This window comes from Stegostoma tigrinum, chromosome 9 (genome assembly GCF_030684315.1).
Source record: "Stegostoma tigrinum isolate sSteTig4 chromosome 9, sSteTig4.hap1, whole genome shotgun sequence".
Taxonomy (NCBI): domain Eukaryota; kingdom Metazoa; phylum Chordata; class Chondrichthyes; order Orectolobiformes; family Stegostomatidae; genus Stegostoma; species Stegostoma tigrinum.
Window position 1 is genome coordinate 81,666,384 of NC_081362.1, and position 22,001 is coordinate 81,688,384.

The following is a 22,001-nucleotide window of genomic DNA, read 5'->3' on the forward strand; positions in this document are numbered from 1 at the left end:
CAATTTCAGATATTACATTGTAAAGTTTAATTTAAACACAGTTCATACTTCCAGAATAAAAAAAGTCAAGTAGTCAAGGTAAATAACAAAATGACCCAGTATACGATGCTGGATCTTTAAAACAGCTGTCTAATTATTCACATTCCCTTGTATTTTCATATAGTCCTGTAAATTTCTTCCCTTCAATTGCGTTCACACGTTTTCCAGGCAATGCATTCAATATCATATCAACACACTACACATGCTGCCACCCCCCCTCTCTCTCCCTTGTTCTGTCTCCTCATAGCTACCAATAACCTTAAACCTGTGTCCACTAGTTACTGTCCATTCCACCACTGGAAACAAATTCTCTATCTACTGCTATTCCCTTAGTAATTATAGCCCCCATGATTGTCTGGTATAAGCACAACGGTTCTCTAGTATTCACATCACTGAAGCCTGTCATCCCTGTGTATGTTCCGGTGTACAGACCCCGAACAGTCTAGGCCCGAAACATCAGCTTTCCTGCTCCTAAGATATTGCTTGGCCTGCTGTGTTCATCCAGCTCTACAACTTGTTATCTTGGGATTCTCCAGCATCTGCAGATCCTATTATCCCTCCCTTAACTAAAAGCTTTGGGAGAAAGGTCCGAGGAAGGGTCACTGGACACAAAACGTTAACTCTGATTTCTCTTTACAGATGGTGCCAGACCTGCTGAGTATTTTTAGAGATCTCAGATTTTGGTTCAAATAAATGTGCAAAATGGTTGACCCTTAACTGCCACCTGGGCAAATAGGGGTGAGCAATAAATGCTGGCCTAACCAGTGACGCCCTCATTCCATGAATGAACGTAAGCAAAATTTATCCCAGCTGTTTGAGATATTGCAAGTGCCACATTTGCCTGCGGAATTGACTTTGAAGTAGTTTGATACAGTAAACATTCAGGGCCATTTTCATAAACTGCTCGACAAAGGACAAGCTTAACCAAAAATTCTAACATTAAATACTCCTTTATTTACCAATCCAACAGTGAAAGAAATTGAAACTGAAGTTTAAACTGATTAGGTGGCGGCAACACAAATAACAATTTGATGATTTTGGGGACATGACACCTTTGTCGTATACAATTGCACACCGTAACAATGTTGAGTAAGGCTCCAGTTTGTCCTTCGACAAAACTCAGTTTATTTTACCTTATTAACAGCACATGCAGTCTTCTCTCGGATTGAGCCACTGCTGGTTCGCATAATCTTAGACAGGTCCTCGCGAGCAGCTAGCAGATGTGCCACACAAATGGTGCTTCTTGAACTCAAAGCTGCCCGCTTGGGCTGGTAGATTTTGGCCAGTTTTTCAGTTTGGCTCTATGCAAAGTAGAACATGTATAAATCAAGTCAGTATTAAATGTAATAGTGGCTGGAAAGGTCCCAACAAAACCTCTCTGTGGAGCTTTAAAAGATATAAAGGAGTTAGTTTTTCTTAATTACCCTGAATAAAAAAGGAACAACCAGACAACCAGCCAAAATTATAGCTGGTAGTAGAAATAGCTGATGCTGTAAGTGCATCAGCAGCACTCATTTAAAAAGTCCTTTTTAATCTAAATGGACTGACCATAAAGATCTTGTAGCAATTAAATCAATTATATCAATTAAGGTATCAACAAATTACTATTGATTGCTGTTTCACCTTTCAGACTCAAAGACAGAACTAACTCAAACACTAACATGACATACCTCTCGACAATTGCCATATTAAGGGAGGTATAATTTGATGATTGCCACAACAGCCATCTTAACAAAATGATGTTTCTAATTTTGCAATTCAAGTTTAACATTGCATGTCAGAAGTAGAAACATTTTCACCTTCAATGTCAACTTTTCTGCGCTTAATCCACATGAACAGTCCAAACAAAGATTTCTATGCATTACTATTACATGCCATTTACACACACTATTCTTCTTTCACATATAGAAGCAACTTCAATTTTAGACAGCGTCCAAGGATGCTTGTCAAAATTGTGCAAAAATTCTCTATATCCTACAGCAAAGTCACTCATGTTATTATCAAACAATCACTAATAATTCACAATTACAGAAAAACAAATCGGTTCCCCACAATCTTTGGAAAAAAGGGAAACCGGATTCTTTACAAAATCCATACCTTAGCACGATCAGACCAGCCAAACGACTGTATGGTTACATCCATTCGCTTCAGCAACATCTTTCGTCGAATTTCATATTCGTTAACCAGGATCTGATTGATAGCTTCTAATTTTTCCTGCCAGTAAAGAGAAATTGAATTATTTCCATCAAACACCATGACAGCTACATTGAAGAGAAGATTTTGTAGCTGTGTAAATGTGTTTTTCAATAACTTTAGAATCCAGCTTCTTTGACTCTGAAAAGACACATGTCGATTTAAAATTTAAGCAAAGACTCCACAGCATTATTAAAGCTCCAAAAATCATGAACTAAAGGAACACAAAGGAGTACAACAACACATCTCTTTTGCATGGAGTTTATGGAAGCTGGGGCATTCAAAACTGGCTTAGGTGAGAGGAGACACAAGGTGGTGATGGAAGGCTTTTTGTGTGAATGGAGGCTGGTGTCCAGTGGCATAGCACAGAAATCAGTCCCTTACTGTTTGTGGCATATGTAAACAAAAAATGAAGAAATCATTTTTGGGGAGGGGGGTGCGGAGCAACGTGGTGGAGATGATAAATAAGTTTATGGATGACGTGAAAACTGGCCAGGTGGTTGCCGATGAGGACAACGGAGACAGATTGGTTACATGGGCAGATCAGTGGCAGATGCAAGTTAACCCTGTTAAGTGAGAGAGGCGATGCACTCTGGAAGAAGTAACAAGACAAGGGAGTACTCAAATGAATGGCAGGACATTAGGAAGCGCAGAGTAACAGAGATTGTGGGGTACTTAACCACAAATCCCTGAAGGTACTAGGACAGTTTAAAAGGGTAGATAAGGCAGCAGTCAGGAAACTTGCCTTTAACAGTCATGGCATACTTTATAAGAATATGCAGATCATGTTGGAGAAGTACAAAGCTTTGCTCAAACCACAGCTAGAAAAGTGTGCACAGTTTTGGTGTCTACACTATCAGAAGGATGTGATGGCACTGCAGTAGTGTAAATGATATTCGCAATGATGCCCCCTGCAATGGAGCATCTATGATGGCAGGGAGGATAAGCCAGGGTTGTTTACCTAAGGACACAGAAGGCGGAGAGGGGATCTAATTGAGACATAAGATTATGTGGGGCGTGGACAGATTGGATAGAAAACAGCTGTTGCCCTTAATTGAGGGGTCAATAAAAATAGGGCAGAATGTTAAGGTGAAAGGCAGGAGGTTTAGAGGGGATCTGAGGAGAAAATATTTCATCCAGAGAGAGTGGTGAAAGTATGGAATGCAATTTTGGAGAGGGTAGCCAGTTTTGTACTGCATGCCTCTATTATTCAATGATCAGTTTGCCAGACATTTCCCAGCCCATAGGTAATGAGATTTGGTGACATACATTTGTACATTAGATTACAGGTAATGTCGATTTAAACAATACAGAAACATTGGAATGTTGGTATTTGATCTTAAAATCATTCTGCGCTGGTCTCATCTTTCTTGGTTCAGACAGCAATATTCCCCACAAGCCTTCATTACCCAATAAGTTCTAAACAGACCAAGAGACATCAGTCTGGGATAACGGAACAAAATGCATGCCTTCACTTACTACCCTGGCACAGGAACAGGTCAGATCAGACATTGTGTATGGGGTAAATGAAATATATACAAAGGCTCAGAACTCCAACACTGTAATCACTTTTGGAAAAATAATATATGCCAGATCTGGGAACAATCAAACACGTTCCTATTTCAGACTTCAAGCATTTTATGAAGCTGGGACAGCCAGCTACAGTGCTAAATTATCAATGAGACAGTCAGTGAGTTGATATAAATCTACACAAATTCATAACACATTGGATTATTGCAGCTAGCATGAACTGGGATTTGAATCCAGTTCCAAACTAATCAATTATGCAATTCGATTCTTTGTTAAAGTATCTGGTTTCTGTCTTGTTTAGCATCATTTTTGCTGCCTTTTTCAGGGCTACATTTGGAAATACTATTTCCATTCACAGGCAAAAACGTGCACACACTCATTTTCAGTAAAAGTGGTCCAAGTAGACAAATGGGCTACACCTATTTCTTATAATTAAAAATTTGAAAGAAAAACAAGTATCAAATCAGATTCTTAGAGCACTGGTGGGTGCCATTTGGCCTGATGTCTGCTCTTGAAGAAAAGCTGCCCCATTTAGTGCCAAATTCCAGGCTCAATCCATAAACTTGCAAATCAATCCTCTTCAGATATATTTTCAACTCCCTTTGTAAAGTTCTTCTGTACTCTCATTGCATCGCTATCTAGGAATGTCGTCCAAATCTCAACAGTGTGTGTGAAAAAAATCACTCCCTATTTACCCACTAGTTCATTTGTTTATTTCAAATCTATAAAATGAAGTTATATTTATTAGCAAATAAGAAACTGTTTCATCTGCATATTTAATATATAATTCTGAGTATCTGCATTAGTATTTGGCTTAATTACAGAGATAGATCTAAGATTCTCCAACCTCTCAATGTTAATAGTGATTCCTTAGTTTCAATATCATCCTCTACAACCCTGACATCCTTCCTAAAATAGGATGCCCAGAGCTGCACAATACTCCAGCTGATATCTTACCACAGATTTATAAAAAATTAAACTTCTTTGTTCTTGCTTCCAACATCCTGATTTAAAAGTCAAACATCCTGTAATTTGAGTTGAGAAAGCTTACAAGGATCCAACAATTTAATTTGTGATTTGACAATACTTTCAAACAAGATAGCTAAAACAAGATTCAGAATCAGAAAGTCATTTACTAGTAGTCGTCAAAAGGATATTAAGCAGTTGAAATTATGCATTTAATCTCACTTAATAACAGAAGTATTAATTATCTAATCTACATTGAAAGCGGTCAGAATACATCTTACAGTGTGTGCCACGAATAATTAATGATTGCATTACTTACCCAGTGAAGTGGTCCAAGTGCTTTCTTCACCAGAGGTTTTCCAACATGATTTCGGGGCACCTTTGACAGAGATTCTTTAAGCTAAGAAAGAAAAACAAGTCGAAGTTAAAAATTGAATGGATTAAAAGGTGGGGTGGGAAGAAATGCGAAGGTGTATATTGTACTTATTGTCAAATCATAAATCAATAGTGAACAGGCCTGCTGTACCAAGCTCAAGCAAGAAAGGAATATAATTTATGAAATTACCATCCAAAGAGCTACATAATCTGAAGAGTCTACGATGCAAAATTACATTCGGCTATCAAATGGATGGTCCAATATTTTTCAGAATGGAAATGACAACATTGATTAAACATTCTGTTCACTGCTGTGAAGGATTCAAATAATAACAGGAAATGAGTTAAAAATCAGGAAGTTAAAAAGAATGAATGCCAGGCAACACCGCTTTCTAAATGAAAGCGTAACAGTTCTTAATTATATGGTCACAGAAGGTAATTTAAACCATCTAAGTGATTTCAAGAGACAACCAGAAGTTCTGCACAGAAATGGATTAAAGTTTAAGGCATGACTGGCTGGTAGATCTGCGTATTCCTGCTCCAGGCCATTGTGTCAATTCCATTAATTAATCCACAAGTGCTATTTCCCATGCCATATTTCTCCCCACATAATTCCAAGTGTTAACTCCTTATCCACATGCTTATTGGCTGCTGACCCAGCTATTTTTGGTTACATTTTAGAGTTTTTTTAAAAAACTGTTGCACAATGATTTGTTTCATTTTTGCTGCTGGTTTCCTGAAGGCCACTGTATCAACATCTGGTGAGCTGCCCACATTTCTTTGAAGAGAGAGTACCATGATCATGCGATCCAAGGTTAAATGGACAAATCTGGATACTATTTCTTATATGATGTACTGTATATGAATGCAGCAATCTTTGCCATTTTTTCTCATCATACTTAACCCATCACAATTTCTTAATCAACTCTTTTCATCATGTGACCTGCAAATAGGTATGAAGTTTTACAACCTTGCACATTTTATTGCACAATGCCTACAAATCGTACAAAACATCATTATTTGCCGTACATGTCTATGAGGTTTTCTTGGATACATTCATATGTTACACTTCTATTGACTTTATGTCTTTCAAATCTCTTAACATCAGCAATGCTTTTACCTACTTTCGTTGATATAGTTGGTTAGCCTTTAGCATAAATATCCCTAAGGAGAGCAACCAAATGCTTGAAAAGGCAGTAGGCCTTCTTCAGTGACTGCATCCAGGGGCTGATGGTATTCCCAGTGCTGGTAGGTAAGGATTTGACTCAACAACACTAAAGGAATGGTGTCAGGTGGTGCACAACCTGGAGGTGATGACTTCCAATGCACTTGCTGCCGTTGCCCTTCTGGGTGGTGGAAGTTGTGGGTTTGGGGAGTGTTGCTATTGTGCATCCTATAAATAGATCAATACAGCCAGGTGTAGGGGTTCTGCACATTTAAGCTAATGGATGAGGCACACTGTCCTGGATGGAGTCAAGCTTTTTGATGCGATGTCCTGCAGCCGCATACGACGATGCAAACAATACTATCATCGTGCTCCTGACTTGCACCTTGTAGACAATGGAGAGGCTTAGATGAATCAGGACATAAATTCCAATTGCCGTAAAACACTCAGCCTCTAACCTGCGCTAATGACCAGAACATTTAGATGGGTAGCCCAGTTGAATTTCTGCTTCACAGCAATTTCAAGGACATTGGTGGGAATTAGACAGTTGGAATGTTACTGAATGTCAGAACGTGGTGGTTAGGCGCCTTGGGGAGTGTATAATATTACTTGCCATTTATATGCCCAAGAATGAAAATTGTACAGATTTTACAGCGCATACGGAGGGACTGCTTCATCAGATGAGGAGTTGAGAGGGGCAGTGAACACCAACCATCAGGCCACCCCATTTCTGATTTTATATTGGTGAAGTTGTCACCGAGGATAGTTAGGCCAAAATACAACAACCAAACATTACCACTTTCCACAATGTTTTTACTTCTTAGTGACTGAAATTTCAAATGTCCAGAAGATTTAAAGAAAACACCAAGTTCAAAGATGTGCGTTTTACAACAGCAAAAGCTTCTGGTGGATGAAATTTACTACAGTAATAGACTGCTTTGATTATGTAATATCTGATTATATGTTATGCACTATGAAATTTCTGATTCTCTAAATCTTTCCAAGTGACTTACGCAACACATGAAAAGGAAAACAATTTTTTAAACGTCAGGTTCAACTCTCAGTTGGAGGCAAAACTCATCCTTAAAGTACTCCTGGCTATAATTCCAGAGCCAGTTTGCGACTGAATTTGAGGCAAGGCAGTGAGTCTGGTGGGTTTTCAAAGGAGTAAAGCATAAAATTGGGTTTGGAAGCACTAGAGAGACCCTGTCAGGAAAATTAACACTTGTGATTCAATAAGAAACCCCGATGATAAATTCTTCTGAATGGCAAAAACATTGCTAGTCTGTACAAATTAGAGAAGCAGCGAGGTCACACTTCCCACTACACCAAGCTGTCCTGCCAGAACGTCCTGCGTCAGGCCAAGAAAGGTCCTTGTTCATCGGCTGTGTCTGTTAAGATGGATGTTGATAAGAATTTACAACACTATCAGGAGGAAGAGGAGTTCTTTCACTTTCCTGTCCAACGGCTCCCCTATAAATCTCACCACCAGAAGTTGTTTAACCGATCATTCATTACATTGGTTCCAGAGAGGGGAATGCGACTTTCGTTAAAATGTCTGCACTTGGGATTATTCTATAAAACATTATGAAATGCTTAAACAATGGAGAAAGCTCTCCAGTTTCAGGTTTTCAGGTCACTCTTGAATGCAGACTTTGCACATGATAATAAACACCACTTTGTTAGCATACAATCTGAAAATAGAACAATTAATATGACGGAATGCTTTTCTCTCCATACTTGGGATGTGGAGAACACTGAAAAGGCTGTGACAACAAAATGTGAGGCTGGATGAACACAGCAGGCCAAGCAGCATCTCAGAAGCACAAAAGCTGACGTTTCGGGCCTAGACCCTTCATCAGAGAGGGGGATGGGGTGAGGGTTCTGGAATAAATAGGGAGAGAGGGGGAGGCAGACCGAAGATGGAGAGAAAAGAAGATAGGTGGAGAGGAGAGTATAGGTGGGGAGGTAGGGAGGGGATAGGTCAGTCCAGGGAAGACGGACAGGTCAAGGAGGTGGGATGAGGTTAGTAGGTAGGAAATGGAGGTGCAGCTTGGGGTGGGAGGAAGGGATGGGTGAGAGGAAGAACAGGTTAGGGAGGCGGAGACTGGTTGGACTGGTTTTGGGATGCAGTGGGTGGAGTGGAAGAGCTGGGCTGGTTGTGTGGTGCAGTGGGGGGAGGGGACGAACTGGGCTGGTTTAGGGATGCAGTAGGGGAAGGGGAGATTTTGAAACTGGTGAAGTCTACATTGATACCATATGGCTGCAGGGTTCCCAGGCGGAATATGAGTTGCTGTTCCTGCAACCTTCGGGTGGCATCATTGTGGCACTGCAGGAGGCCCATGATGGACATGTCATCAAGAGAATGGGAGGGGGAGTGGAAATGGTTTGCGACTGGGAGGTGCAGTAGTTTGTTGCGAACTGAGCGGAGGTGTTCTGAAAAGCGGAACCGCAACTCATATTCCGCCTGGGAACCCTGCAGCCTAATGGTATCAATGTGGACTTCACCAGTTTCAAAATCTCCCCTTCCCCAACTGCATCCCTAAACCAGCCCAGTTCGTCCCCTCCCCCCACTGCACCACACAACCAGCCCAGCTCTTCCCCTCCACCCACTGCATCCCAAAACCAGTCCAACCTGTCTCCGCCTCTCTAACCTGTTCTTCCTCTCACCCATCCCTTCCTCCCATCCCAAGCCGCACCCCCATCTACCTACTAACCTCATCCCACCTCCTTGACCTGTCCGTCTTCCCTGGGCTGACCTATCCCCTCCCTACCTCCCCACCTATCTTCTTTTCTCTCCATCTTCGGTCCGCCTCCCCCTCTCTCCCTATTTATTCCAGAACCCTCACCCCATCCCCCTCTCTGATGAAGGGTCTAGGCCCGAAACGTCAGCTTTTGTGCTCCTGAGATGCACTTGGCCTGCTGTGTTCATCCAGCCTCACATTTTGTTGTCTTGGATTCTCCAGCATCTGCAGTTCCCATTATCACTGAAAAGGCTGTATTTATTTCTAGATTATAGCTGCTCCAAAGTAATGGTGGTGGATCCTTCAGTGAGTGATTTTGTTTCACAATGGTCTTAAATAGGGAATTTCGAGATATTGAGCCAACAATGAAGATTCAATACATGCAGAAGCCTGGAAGGAATGCGACTTAGTTATTCCTTTACGACATTAGCTCTCAGTTTCCTGACGGTATCACAAGGCTAGGAAGCACCGCTGAAACAGATTTGGTGAGTTGCCAAAGTGCGCCTTGCAGATAGCATATGCAACATCCTCAGTATTGCTTTGATATTTAGGTTGGATGTGACACACATGAAGTAAAGCTGCTCTGTTTTCGATAATTTTGACAAGAAGTATTCCAGTTACAACAATCAGTATTCCATCATATTCCTATGTTCAGCTTTGTAAACTAGAGTGGCATTGAGAGATTAGGTAGTGAGTCACTCATTACATAGTTATACAGGTTCGGTTGCAGATTGACATAGGTTGGTTGATTGATGGTTAGATGCATGAATTGAATTGAGTGTAACTAGTGGACATCCCTTTTCTTGATTCTACGTTGGAGGGTAAGCCACTGACAGTTCAACTGAAGATGGCTGGACTGAGGATTAGAATTTTGTGAAGGCTGCATTGGCTCATATCTCCTTAAGTTGAGAAGCGAGATAAATTAAGTGTTAAGAACACCAATAATTTTTCTGAACTTTGTGCGCAATATCCATGAGGATTTCAGGATTTACTATGGGTAAGACTGTAAAAAAGCCTCAACTACATAACAGCTTATAATGCAATAAATCCTGACAGTTATGCTGACAGAAGTGTTTTGTGCTTAAGCAAGGTTTATTTGATGTTTTTTGCATCAGAAAATTCATATTTAAAACAATTTGATTCTAATTTATTGATCTGAAAGGTTTTCCATACACAAATAAGTGTTGGAAAGGAGACATTAAATACCCAATTGTGCGGTGGACACCTGAGAATAAGGTACAATGCAGTGAAACAGTGCCAGTCTACAATCTGAGAGGCACTGAAAAATGCAGTTTCCCAATTTTAATACATGGTTTGCCCACTGAATTTATGATAATCTGAAATCCCCTGTCTTTGTTCTTTTTCCCCCCCAAAATAGACAAACCCTTAAGTGAAATTATGAAAGCCATTGAATAGACCCTTAATCCTGATTAGGAGAAGAGAATAATTAAAATTTCTCCCTTATACTTAGGGGATATAATCTTATATTAAGGTACAAACTTTATAGACTTTACAGTAGTTAAAACGTCAAACGGTTATTTAGCTTCTAAGTCAAAAGGCACGATCAAAAGAAACCTTCTGCTCAACTGATCTGTGTTGATCCTTTTAAGAATTTATTATTTCCTGAAGAGGAAATGCCAATGGATTTTTAAAAGTAATTAGTTATACTGTTTGGCTGCATGATTCAAGTTTTAAATGCTGCATATTAGGACAATTTTGTTTTTATGTACCTTTTTCTCAATCCCACTGAAGAACTGGAACATGGTGATGTTATCTGGGGGCTTGGACATACCCAGAGTAATACATATGGATTTCAGTTCCACAAACGACTGGCTGGTTTTATCTGGCTGCTTCTTTGGCGGGTTGTTCACACCAAGCATTCGTGAGGATTCAAGCTCAGAAATCAGGTAAGCTATAGGAACACCGAAAAAAAAAACAGCAAAATGTAAACATGAGATACACAAACTACAAATGCATTTGTCCATCACCTCACCCAATTCCTTTTCTTTCCTCGGGTCAGTGACTGTTGGTCAGGTAAAGCATGGCTATCAATTGGTCTCCTTTCATATCTGAGCTTGCAAGACCACTGTCAAAAGGTTACCCGACACGAAGAAGGGAATCATCCTTGACAAGTTTGATGCCAGCCCCAACCAACAGGAACACATCTGGGTGCTGACATGCTTCTGCTGCATCTCTGGAACTCTGGTTACCAGATTTAATTATGATATTTAGGATTTGTACTTACAGATCGATATGCCTCAGTACTATGCAGCATGAGACTGTAAACTGACCAACTGCATCAAAGAACAGCATTAAAAATTGAGCTGTCTTAGAGAATTTCAATAAATCTTCATTTCAAATAATACAGTAATTCCGTTATCCCATATATTCAATTTTATTATTCAAAGTTGTCACATAGATACTTTAGAACATTCGCATCAACGTGGCTTTTTGAGAAATAATCCAGGCATTATTTTGGTGCTACTTTGCTTCTCCACAAGGTTTTCAATTCAGCAATTCAAATTATCACCATTAACAAGAGGCGTATAACCAACAAAGTGCTTCAGAAAACAGGTTGCCATTTATGACTGAAACAGTGCATGTACAGAGCGGACTAATACAAGGGAACCTCTTGAAACTCAATGGCATGGGACTGAGAAGTGTAACTGCATTATCTATCCCAGATTAAATTCATTTATCAACCAGCCTCACTACAATGTAGTAACCAGGGAGGCAAACAGCAATATATCAGGTACAATGAAGTCTCAGATCTCCAACTCAGCAAAGCTCTTCCATGGCCTCAAGTATGAGTGTCAACAGTATTAAGAGCTAGACTTCCCATCCACAGATGATAAAAAGAGCAAAGATCAAAATTCTCTCTCGGGAAAAGCAAAAATGACAGAATCTATTCTTGGCCACATCACCAGACTAGTATTTCAGAATGGGTTAAAATTCCATGAAATTTTCATAATTTTAAAACTTGGAAACTAGAACTTGAAGAAGTAATTGTCAAACTTCCAGACTGTCTGGGAAACTAATATTCTTTAGAGAAGAAAACCTATGATCTTTAACCCAGCCTAGCCCAAGTAGAATTCCTGTCCTACAGCAATGCAACCAACCGTCTACTTTTGGACTAACGTAGTACGTCACTCAGTTAACCAAACTACCAGACACAGTTTAGAGTAGCAACAGGCAATCACCTGAGCATAGGTTTGGATTGGCAAAGTTTGGCCAGTAGTGGGTACACAAGAACAGGCGAAAGCCACCTAGCTTCTTGATTCTTTTCTGCCAGTCAATTAGATTATAGCTTATCTGGATCACCACTCCAATTCCCCTTTTGGTTCCATATCATTTAATTCCACAACCAATTAATCATAACCTTACCAATGTGAGTTTTAAAATTTCAACCTCACATTCCCTGAATAAACCCAAAGTAATCCATGTTTAGACAGAACAGAACATCAGAACCAAGTTGAAAAATTGTCTTCAAAGTTGCTCATTCCGATGAAATTTTTACTTATGCTCCACATAGTACTGCACTGCCCTGTCCTTAGTTTCTAGTGGGTGTATAATGCTGCCAATAGTATTGAGAGTGAAAACAACTTCACCAAGGACCACGTAAGTGATTCCTACCTTGTATTCAGGTATCTGATGTCAGCCAGAGCAGCAAAGGAAAACTGCAAGTTGCTCAGTGCTCATTGACTAGGGAGCCATCTCATTACTGTTGTTGATACGCACATGCATGGATGTTAGAACATAGAACATAGAACATAGAACAGTACAGCACAGAACAGGCCCTTCAGCCCACAATGTTGTGCCGACCATTGATCCTCATGGATGCACCCTCAAATTTCTGTGACCATATGCATGTCCAGCAGTCTCTTAAATGACCCCAATGACCTTGCTTCCACAACTGCTGCTGGCAACGCATTCCATGCTCTCACAACTCTCTGCGTAAAGAACCTGCCTCTGACATCCCCTCTATACTTTCCACCAACCAGCTTAAAACTATGACCCCTCGTGCTAGCCATTTCTGCCCTGGGAAATAGTCTCTGGCTATCGACTCTATCTATGCCTCTCATTATCTTGTATACCTCAATTAGGTCCCCTCTCCTCCTCCTTTTCTCCAATGAAAAGAGACCGAGCTCAGTCAACCTCTCTTCATAAGATAAGCCCTCCAGTCCAGGCAGCATCCTGGTAAACCTCCTCTGAACCCTCTCCAAAGCATCCACATCTTTCCTATAATAGGGCGCCCAGAACTGGACGCAGTATTCCAAGTGCGGTCTAACCAAAGTTTTATAGAGCTGCAACAAGATCTCACGACTCTTAAACTCAATCCCCCTGTTAATGAAAGCCAAAACACCATATGCTTTCTTAACAACCCTGTCCACTTGGGTGGCCATTTTAAGGGATCTATGTATCTGCACACCAAGATCCCTCTGTTCCTCCACGCTGCCAAGAATCCTATCCTTAATCCTGTACTCAGCTTTCAAATTCGACCTTCCAAAATGCATCACCTCGCATTTATCCAGGTTGAACTCCATCTGCCACCTCTCAGCCCATCTCTGCATCCTGTCAATGTCCCGCTGCAGCCTACAACAGCCCTCTACACTGTCAACGACACCTCCGACCTTTGTGTCGTCTGCAAACTTGCTGACCCATCCTTCAATTCCCTCATCCAAGTCATTAATAAAAATTACAAACAGTAGAGGCCCAAGGACAGAGCCCTGTGGAACCCCACTCACCACTGTTAACGAATAGAATCAGTCACACTGTTAATCCTTTTCACCATCCCCCAGCCTTCATCTTAGTCGAAGCCTACACACTGCCAATACACAGCATCTTCCAAAAACAGCAGTTTTCACATCAACTATTTTGACAGCCATCTCTACATCACCACCCCCATATCAACTACTTGTTGAGAATCCAAAGATAATAAAATGTGAGGCTGGATGAACATAGCAGGCCCAGCAGCATCTCAGGAGCACAAGAGCTGACGTTTCCGGCCTAGACCCTTCATCAGAGAGGGGCATGGGGTGAGGGTTCTGAAATAAATAGGGAGAGGGGGGGAGGTGGACCGAAGATGGAGAGAAAAGAAGATAGGTGGAGAGGAGAGTATAGGTAGGGACGGGATAGGTCAGTCCAGGGAAGACAGACAGGTCAAGGAGGTGGGATGAGGTTAGTAGGTAGGAAATGGAGGTGCGGCTTGGGGTGGGAGGAAGGGATGGGTGAGACGAAGAACAGGTTAGGGAGGGAGAGACAGGTTGGACTGGTTTTGGGATGCAGTGGGTGGAGGGGAAGAGCTGGGCTGGTTGTGTGGTGCAGTGGGGGGAGGGGACGAACTGGGCTGGTTTTGGGATGCGGTGGGGACCTTCAGGTGGCATCATTGTGGCACTGCAGGAGGCCCATGATGGACATGTCATCTAAAGAATGGGAGGGGGAATGAAATGGTTTGCGAATGGTGCAGTTGTTTATTGCGAACCGAGCAGAGGTCGGATGTCCATCACGGGCCTCCTGCAGCGCCACAATGATGCCACCCGAAGGTTGCAGGAACAGCAATTCATATTCCGCTTGGGAACCCTGCAGCCCAATGGTATCAATGTGGACTTCACCAGCTTCAAAATCTCCCCTTCCCCCACCGCATCCCAAAACCAGCCCAGCTCTTCCCCTCCACCCACTGCATCCCAAAACCAGTCCAACCTGTCTCTGCCTCCCTAACCTGTTCTTCGTCTCACCCATCCCTTCCTCCCACCCCAAGCCGCACCTCCATCTCCTACCTACTAACCTCATCCCACCTCCTTGACCTGTCCGTCTTCCCTGGACTGACCTATCCCCTCCCTACCTATACTCTCCTCTCCACCTATCTTCTTTTCTCTCCATCTTTGGTCCACCTCCCCCTCTCTCCCTATTTATTTCAGAACCCTCACCCCATGCCCCTCTCTGATGAAGGGTCTAGGCCGGAAACATCCGCTTTTGTGCTCCTGACATGCTGCTGGGCCTGCTGTGTTCATCCAGCCTCACATTTTATTACCTAAATTTTCTCACTGCTTGTCCACCATCTGGTATCAACCATCTAGAAAAGACCTCCAACTAAATATTTTAAATTGTTACTGCCGGTTGGAAACTCTGTTCCACAGTCATCGACTTGATCCCTTTCCTTGGCAATTGTTGAAGGCTGAGCCAGACTGCTTAAGGTCACATCTGACCACAAAATGAGTTGGAGACCACACAGTTAGGCTAGGTTGTGGGTATCTCCACATTTCTAACATCATCCTAATGTTATGTCATTGCATGCATCTGAAAGCCTCATGCTGGTTAATCTTGTTTAACTATTCCAATGTAACTCTTGGTTGGCCTCATGTACGTTCTGTAAACTTGAGGTCAGACACCACACTGCTGCTCCTGTTCCAACTTCTGCCAAGATCTGTGTCTGCCTATTATACAAGTTGGTTCCTATTTAATTAATGCCTCAATTTTAAAATTCTCACACTATATTTTCAAGTACCTCCAAGGGCTCATTCCTCAAAACTTCTGTATTTTCCTTCAACTGTATAACCCTCTAAAAACAAATCAACTCTAGAAATGACTCCATAAAACCTTTTCCTTCCTTCAAATACAGTCAGTTCTACTATAACGTGTATTCCAGCAATGTGAATTGGCTATAACGCAACTGACGAATAGGGGAATGCTATTTCTAAAACGTGATCTTGTGTTGGTTAAAACACGATTCAATCGGTGCATAGAGGAGTACGTGACAACACTGGATGATCCGTTTGCAGATTTTGGCCTGAGCATGCACAGTGTTAGCACCAAAAGAGTTTCCATGTTGGCATCACATGGCCATATATATCAACACTGTGCAGGCCTCGCTACAGCTGATCTACAACAACTTGTCGCTGAGGGGGAAGCGTAAGTTGGAGATGAAGATGTAGTAGCCCAGGGTGCAGCATGAGATCTTTCCACTTCTGTTGTCTTCTATCCGGAAGGAAACTGAGAAACAGTTGCAACTCTTAGACAAGAATGATTCAAATGCAAAATGCAGCAGGGTAGCAGCTCATGGCACTCTCTGAACAGCCCAATCCTGCAACCACAACTGCACCTGAAGGAGGCAGTGGTGGTGATAACCTCAGCCCCTACTTTAACAGAGCAAAATCTCCTCAAAAACTCCTTCCCTATCAAGTCATCTTGACATTTTTTCCCCCCCCAAGATAAGGTGTCAAATCTGCTTTTACTTTATTATTACATATGAATTAAACATTTATTCAAACTGCGCTATCTTCTGGGTTAGGCTTTTGAGTGATTTTTGAGCGATTCTGAGTGATTTATTTGGTAGTCTGCCCATCACCCTGCTTTTTCCATAGGCTCGGTTATTTCTATAACATGATTTTCTATAATGCGATGTTGCACAGGGGAACACAACTATCACGTTATGGCAGAACCGACTGTACTGCATAAAAGCTACTCATGTGACCAAACTTTTGAGCATCTACCCTAATATCTCCATTTATGGTTCACTGTAAAAAGTCATCTTCTAGTGCTTCTGCAAATCAGCTTGGGGAATTTTACTACGTTAAAGGTACTATATGCATGCAAGATGCCACTACAAGTCAGCACTGCTACAAATGTACCATAGCAGGATGATTTCTGGAGAGAAGGAAATTAGTATATGTGTGCATACGCAATGGGTGAAGGGGGTCTGTAGGGTTTTTAAAAAAAATCTCCACATGTCTGTCAATTATGGGTTTATTGGATTTCAACACTAAATTGAATAGTGGCAGCAATAATTGTCAGTCACATTCCTTCTAATAAAAGGAAGGCAGATATGGAGAGTCCTCAGTATATCTAGGGGGAGAAATATTTCCATGAAGTATCAGAAGATTGAATCTCAGCATCAGAGGATCCACATGCTTGAGCAACAATTAGTCAGACTCTGCTATTGGGATCAGTTGAGTAATAGCTGGAACAGATAGATTGGACCAAACTGGCCTCCTCCTGTGCTGTAAAGACATAATTCCTTTGACTTGTACACTGAAATACGCATTCTAAATGTTATGACAATGACAATTTAAACCCAAGATGCACAGCTGAACAGATTATGAATTCACCCTTTTTATTTTTGGCAACATTTAAAAATTGGAATGGAACAAGGGTCAAGCAGCATGGAAAAAACTACTCCACACCGACCATGTTCCCAAACGAAACTAGTCTAACAAGACTGGTTTTTGTGTGGAAGGAACTGCCAGAAAAAGTGGTCCATGCGGGTACAGCTACAACTTTTAAAAGACATTTGGATAGGTACATGAACAGGAAATGTTTGGAAGACTATGGGGCCAAATGCAGGCACGTGAAACTAGTTTAGTTCAGGAACATGGTCAGCATAGACTGGTTGGACGGAAGCTTTCATGCAGTATAATTCTATAACTAACTTTTATAGACAGCCTGTCCTTTTCCACAGCTATTTTAAAACTAACAGAATTATGATCACTTGTCCCAAAGTGTTCTCTGACTAACACTTCAATCACTTGCCCTGCCTTATTTTCCAAGAGAACGTCAAATTTTGTTTCTACCCTATTAGGAAGGTTTGCAAATTGAAAAAAAATTATCTTGAACACATTTAACAAAATATTCATGATCCAACCCTTTAACACTACAGCTGTTCCAATCAAGTTTTGGAAGATTAAAATCACCTATTACGACCATATCATTCTTACATATATCCAAGGTCTCTACATATTTGATCTTCAATTTCCCTCTGACTATTGGAGGGCCTATCAGACAATCCCATCAAGGCAATTCCCCCTTTCTTACTTTTAAGCTCTACCATAGAATAGAAATATCCTCAGAATATATCAGAAATATCCTCTTTAAATAAGAATAGAAATGTTTTTTCTTAATCAAAAACACCATTCGCCCTTCTCTCTTGCCTCCCTTTCTATCTTTCCAATAGCATTTAAAAGCCAAAACGTTAAGCTACCAGTCCTGTCCTTCCCTCGACCAAGGTTCTGTAGTAGATATAACAGTGAGAGCTGGAGGAACACAGCAGGCCAGGCAGCATCAGAAGAGCAGGAAAGTTGACATTTCGGGTTGGGATCCTTCTTCAGAAATGGGGGACCGGGAAGGAAGCTCAGAAATAGAAAAAAGGAGTGGGACTGGGGAAGGTAGGTGGGATGGCGATAGGTGAGCGCAGGTAAGGAGTGGTGGGGATTGGTCAGTGAGGTGGGAGAAGCAGATAGGTGGCAGAGAAGATGCCCTCATTCTGCCATGGGGGCCAACAGCCCAAACGCCTAAGTGCAGATTTTACCAGTTTCAAAAAAATCCCCCCACCACACCCCATGACCAACCCTCCCTCTCATCCCCACCTCCTTGACCTGACACAACCTGTCCATCTTCTCTCCCACCTATCCACCACTCCTACCTCACTGACCAATCCCCACTACTCCCTACCTGCACTAAAAATCTGTATCAGTGTGTCAGAAAGCAAACAATGTATGATTTTACAGTCGATGTTTCCATATTTAAATATTGCACTGCTCCAGACACACACCTCTAATATTGTGAATAGCTTGGTCATGGCCAGAGCTGGCAACAGCACAACTTTACCTAAAAGTCATTAAAAAGTGCACCAGTGGGACTGCAGGGTAGGTTCCCTTCCCTAAAGGATATTAGGGAACCAGCTGCACTTATAAGACAACCTGGAGCTTTCACAGACACAGTCATTCTAGCATAAAAGGCAGCTATTTGGCCCTTTGACTCCATAAATGGGGCCTCTGTAGAGGTGCACTGCAATTTTATCTAGTGCCTGTCACAGATCAATATGCCATGGTAGGCATTAGAAGCCATATCAATTGCTACCCCAACAATGTAATCACTTGACTAGTATACCCATGTACACATGCACGTATGACCTTCGAGAGAGAATTCATCTTTGGTAATCGGCACATTCGAGCATTACGACCAAGATTTAAGTTTCAAATACAATAATTAAATTGAAAAATAATTTGAATACTCCTCCGACTTACTGAGCAGCAAGAGGCAATTATTTTTGTTGAGGAGGCGTTTTGTGACATCTCCAGTGGTTAGAACTGAATAAGGACAATTCATCTCAGCCAACAAACCACTCATCTCCAGTTGAAACTCTTCAGCTTCTGTGGGGCCTAGAAGGAGACAGAGTTTAAAATAAAATTGGGGAAAAGAATCACAGGACTTAAAGTCCTATACCCAGATAATAGTCAAGGTTATTGACATACAATTATATATTCGAAAAAGAAAATAATTTTACTCAACCAAGCCATTTACCGCATGCATTAAGGCACCTTCCTCCCCTTCCAATCAAGGGACACAGACATGACAGGTGTTGCAGTTTAGTCAAAGCTTTCTGAATGCAAAGTCACTTGAACAGGTTTATGCAACAGAATAGTGTGCTTTTTTCTTTGTGGAGCCACCTTCAGTAAGGTATATTCAATGTTTATACATTCTCAGTGTTAAATTCCAAATAAGACCAAAGTAAAACAAATGCATGGGGTCTCAAATACAGAGACAAATTACGGATAAAACTTAACAGGTCCCAGGTGATCTTTGGAGAGAGAAACAGAGCTAACATTGAGTCCAATATGGTTCTTCTGTGGAACTCCAGATACTGGATTCACAAGATTGCATTGATTTAATGGTTTAAACTGAACAGATAAAAGTTGTTCACAAAAAATAGCTTGTCTGAGTCATCAGGGTAGTTCTTTTTCAAGGTACCGGAATACGTATTCCCACGCAGTAGAAATATAATCACACTCAATCATTTCCAAATACTGATTATTTTATGTGCAAAATAGGTTTAAGTTTTATATCATTTGGGTAATGCAACTGGATATAGTTTAATAAACAAAACTTACTGGCTGTTGCATTGACATTTTCAATCAGCTTGTAGAAAGCTTTCAGTTCTGTTACAAGCCAGGCACATAGTTTAGTGTATTCTGGAGAAGCTGCCCCACCAACAGCTGCCAAGCTGAGAGCTCCATCGTCCAGTAGCGGACCCTTGTATCTGCAAAATTAATCACATACCGTGAGCACTCCAGAAAGCCTTTCAATTCCACTATTGCAATTGCGCTTCCTCAATAGAAAAGGAGCCCTAAATTCCACAATGTACCAATCCTCTCTAGTTTTAAACTGAAGCTTCATGTTTCTGTTAACAAGTGTAACATTAATCAATGAAAATGTAAAGTTTAAATGTCAATTCCAGAAGCAAGAATTTATTAATTGCAATTTGACAGATTCATGCCTCAAAGCAAAAAAAATTGTCTTATCCTCTAAATAATACCATAATTTTAATTAAACATTTTGTATTTATGGGGAGTAACAGCACGCAAAACTAAAAATATTAATTGTGAGGGGGAGGACGACCAAGCTCATCATTGGGAAGATGGTAGGATTCCAGTGGGTGTACAGATGACTGCCAAGGCTGAAGGATTCTGCTGAAAATAGGACATATGCCCTCAATGATTAAGTTTTCAATAAATTGCTGGCTTGGGATTTTCCGTCCTTACACTCTCCCACTGGTAGCACAGCATTACTCAAAAATAAGTGCATATTTTTATTTGTGATAATAGGAATTGCAGATGCTGGAGAATCCGAGATAACAACGTGTGGGACTGGATGAACACAGCTGGCCAAGCAGCATCTTGTGTTCCTAAGATGCTGCTTGGCCTGCTGTGTTCATCCAGCTCCACACTTCGTTATCTTGCATATTTTTAATCCAGTAGCACTGTGTGCAATGATCTTAGCCACGGTTTTCCCAGGACTGAGAGTTAATACAGAAATTGCAAAACTAAAGCAGAGTCCTTGTCACACTTCCTTTGACTGCTGTAAGTGTACTTCCCAGTCTCAAAATCTCACAGGTGGTGAATTTGGCAAGAAAGTGGCATTCCTGATATATGACCAGCCCAACCAAGTTGTGACTCAACATAACATGGATGCATGCCAGCTTGGGTGAGCACCTCAGTGTCTGGTATTCTGTCCCACCAGCTGATCTTTGAAATTTCTGAAAGCAGCTCATGTAAAAGTGGCTCAGCTCCTTGGCATGATGCTGATACACAGTCCAGTTTCACATGCACGGAGGCGAGCAAGACTACTGCTTCGTAGACTTTCAGAACGGTACATAGGCATATGCCTCTTCCTTCAAGACTGATGCTCAAACTCTGCTGACACCTACAATTGCTTGCATTTCTCATCATATTTCTCCACTTCATTCTCTGATGCCTTCCAAGGTGGTGACCCTGGGATTGAAATCAGAAATTGCATAAATGGGAAGCTGCACAATCTTAAGATGACTCCAGGTAAAGAGGGTAGTCTCCAAGGACACAGTCCCTGATTTCCTGTTTCTTAATGAGTGCACACAGCTGCTGGCTCAAGGCTGGAAATACAACATCACAGGACTTGTTCTTCAAGATAACGGACCAGCTCCGGCAAAATCCCTTCAAGCCCAACATTTCAATCAATATCCAGAACCTGCCAGCAGTGGATAAACACAAAACTCAGCAACACACAAGCTCTAGGGCTATCTATATTGATGACACACACAAGAATCTAGAAGTAAACAAAGTTTGAGGGAAGAAAGCAACAATCTGTATTGTAGATTGATCCAAATTCAAATCAGGACAGGTTTGTCTTTCTCAAATCTTTGAAATGTCAATGAAATGAGCTTTTAGACTAACATTAAATATCCTGAATGTTGACTTTTTGTGGCAAAGAATGGAGGATGTGAAACTTAGAGTCAAGAGATCCCATTCACACTATCTGTGTGTTTTGGAGACTTGGGCAACTTACAGCAGACATCTCAAAGCACTCAAGAAGTACTATCAATGTATCTTCATAAGTGTGTTCAACTCCAGACAGCAGCAAAGTGGTCCAATAGCAGTATCCTCTCTCAAGTCAATATGCCCAGAACTGAGTTGCTAATTACTTCACCGCGCAGCAAACATCACTGTTACACTTGAACCAGA

At 41.4% G+C, this 22,001-nt stretch overlaps 1 protein-coding gene across 1 annotated transcript in view; it reads right to left on the reverse strand.

Moving 5' to 3' along the window:
* fam98a (family with sequence similarity 98 member A) overlaps nt 1-22,001 on the reverse strand; it is a 34,939-nt gene that overhangs the window by 8,775 nt on the left and 4,163 nt on the right. The window contains exons 2-7 of the mRNA XM_059648693.1: nt 19,896-20,044; nt 19,032-19,166; nt 10,743-10,924; nt 5,048-5,128; nt 2,137-2,253; nt 1,173-1,340 (exon numbers count right to left, since the gene is read on the reverse strand). Coding sequence (XP_059504676.1) covers nt 1,173-1,340; nt 2,137-2,253; nt 5,048-5,128; nt 10,743-10,924; nt 19,032-19,166; nt 19,896-20,044 — 832 coding nt within the window. The remainder of the gene's footprint in view (nt 1-1,172; nt 1,341-2,136; nt 2,254-5,047; nt 5,129-10,742; nt 10,925-19,031; nt 19,167-19,895; nt 20,045-22,001) is intronic.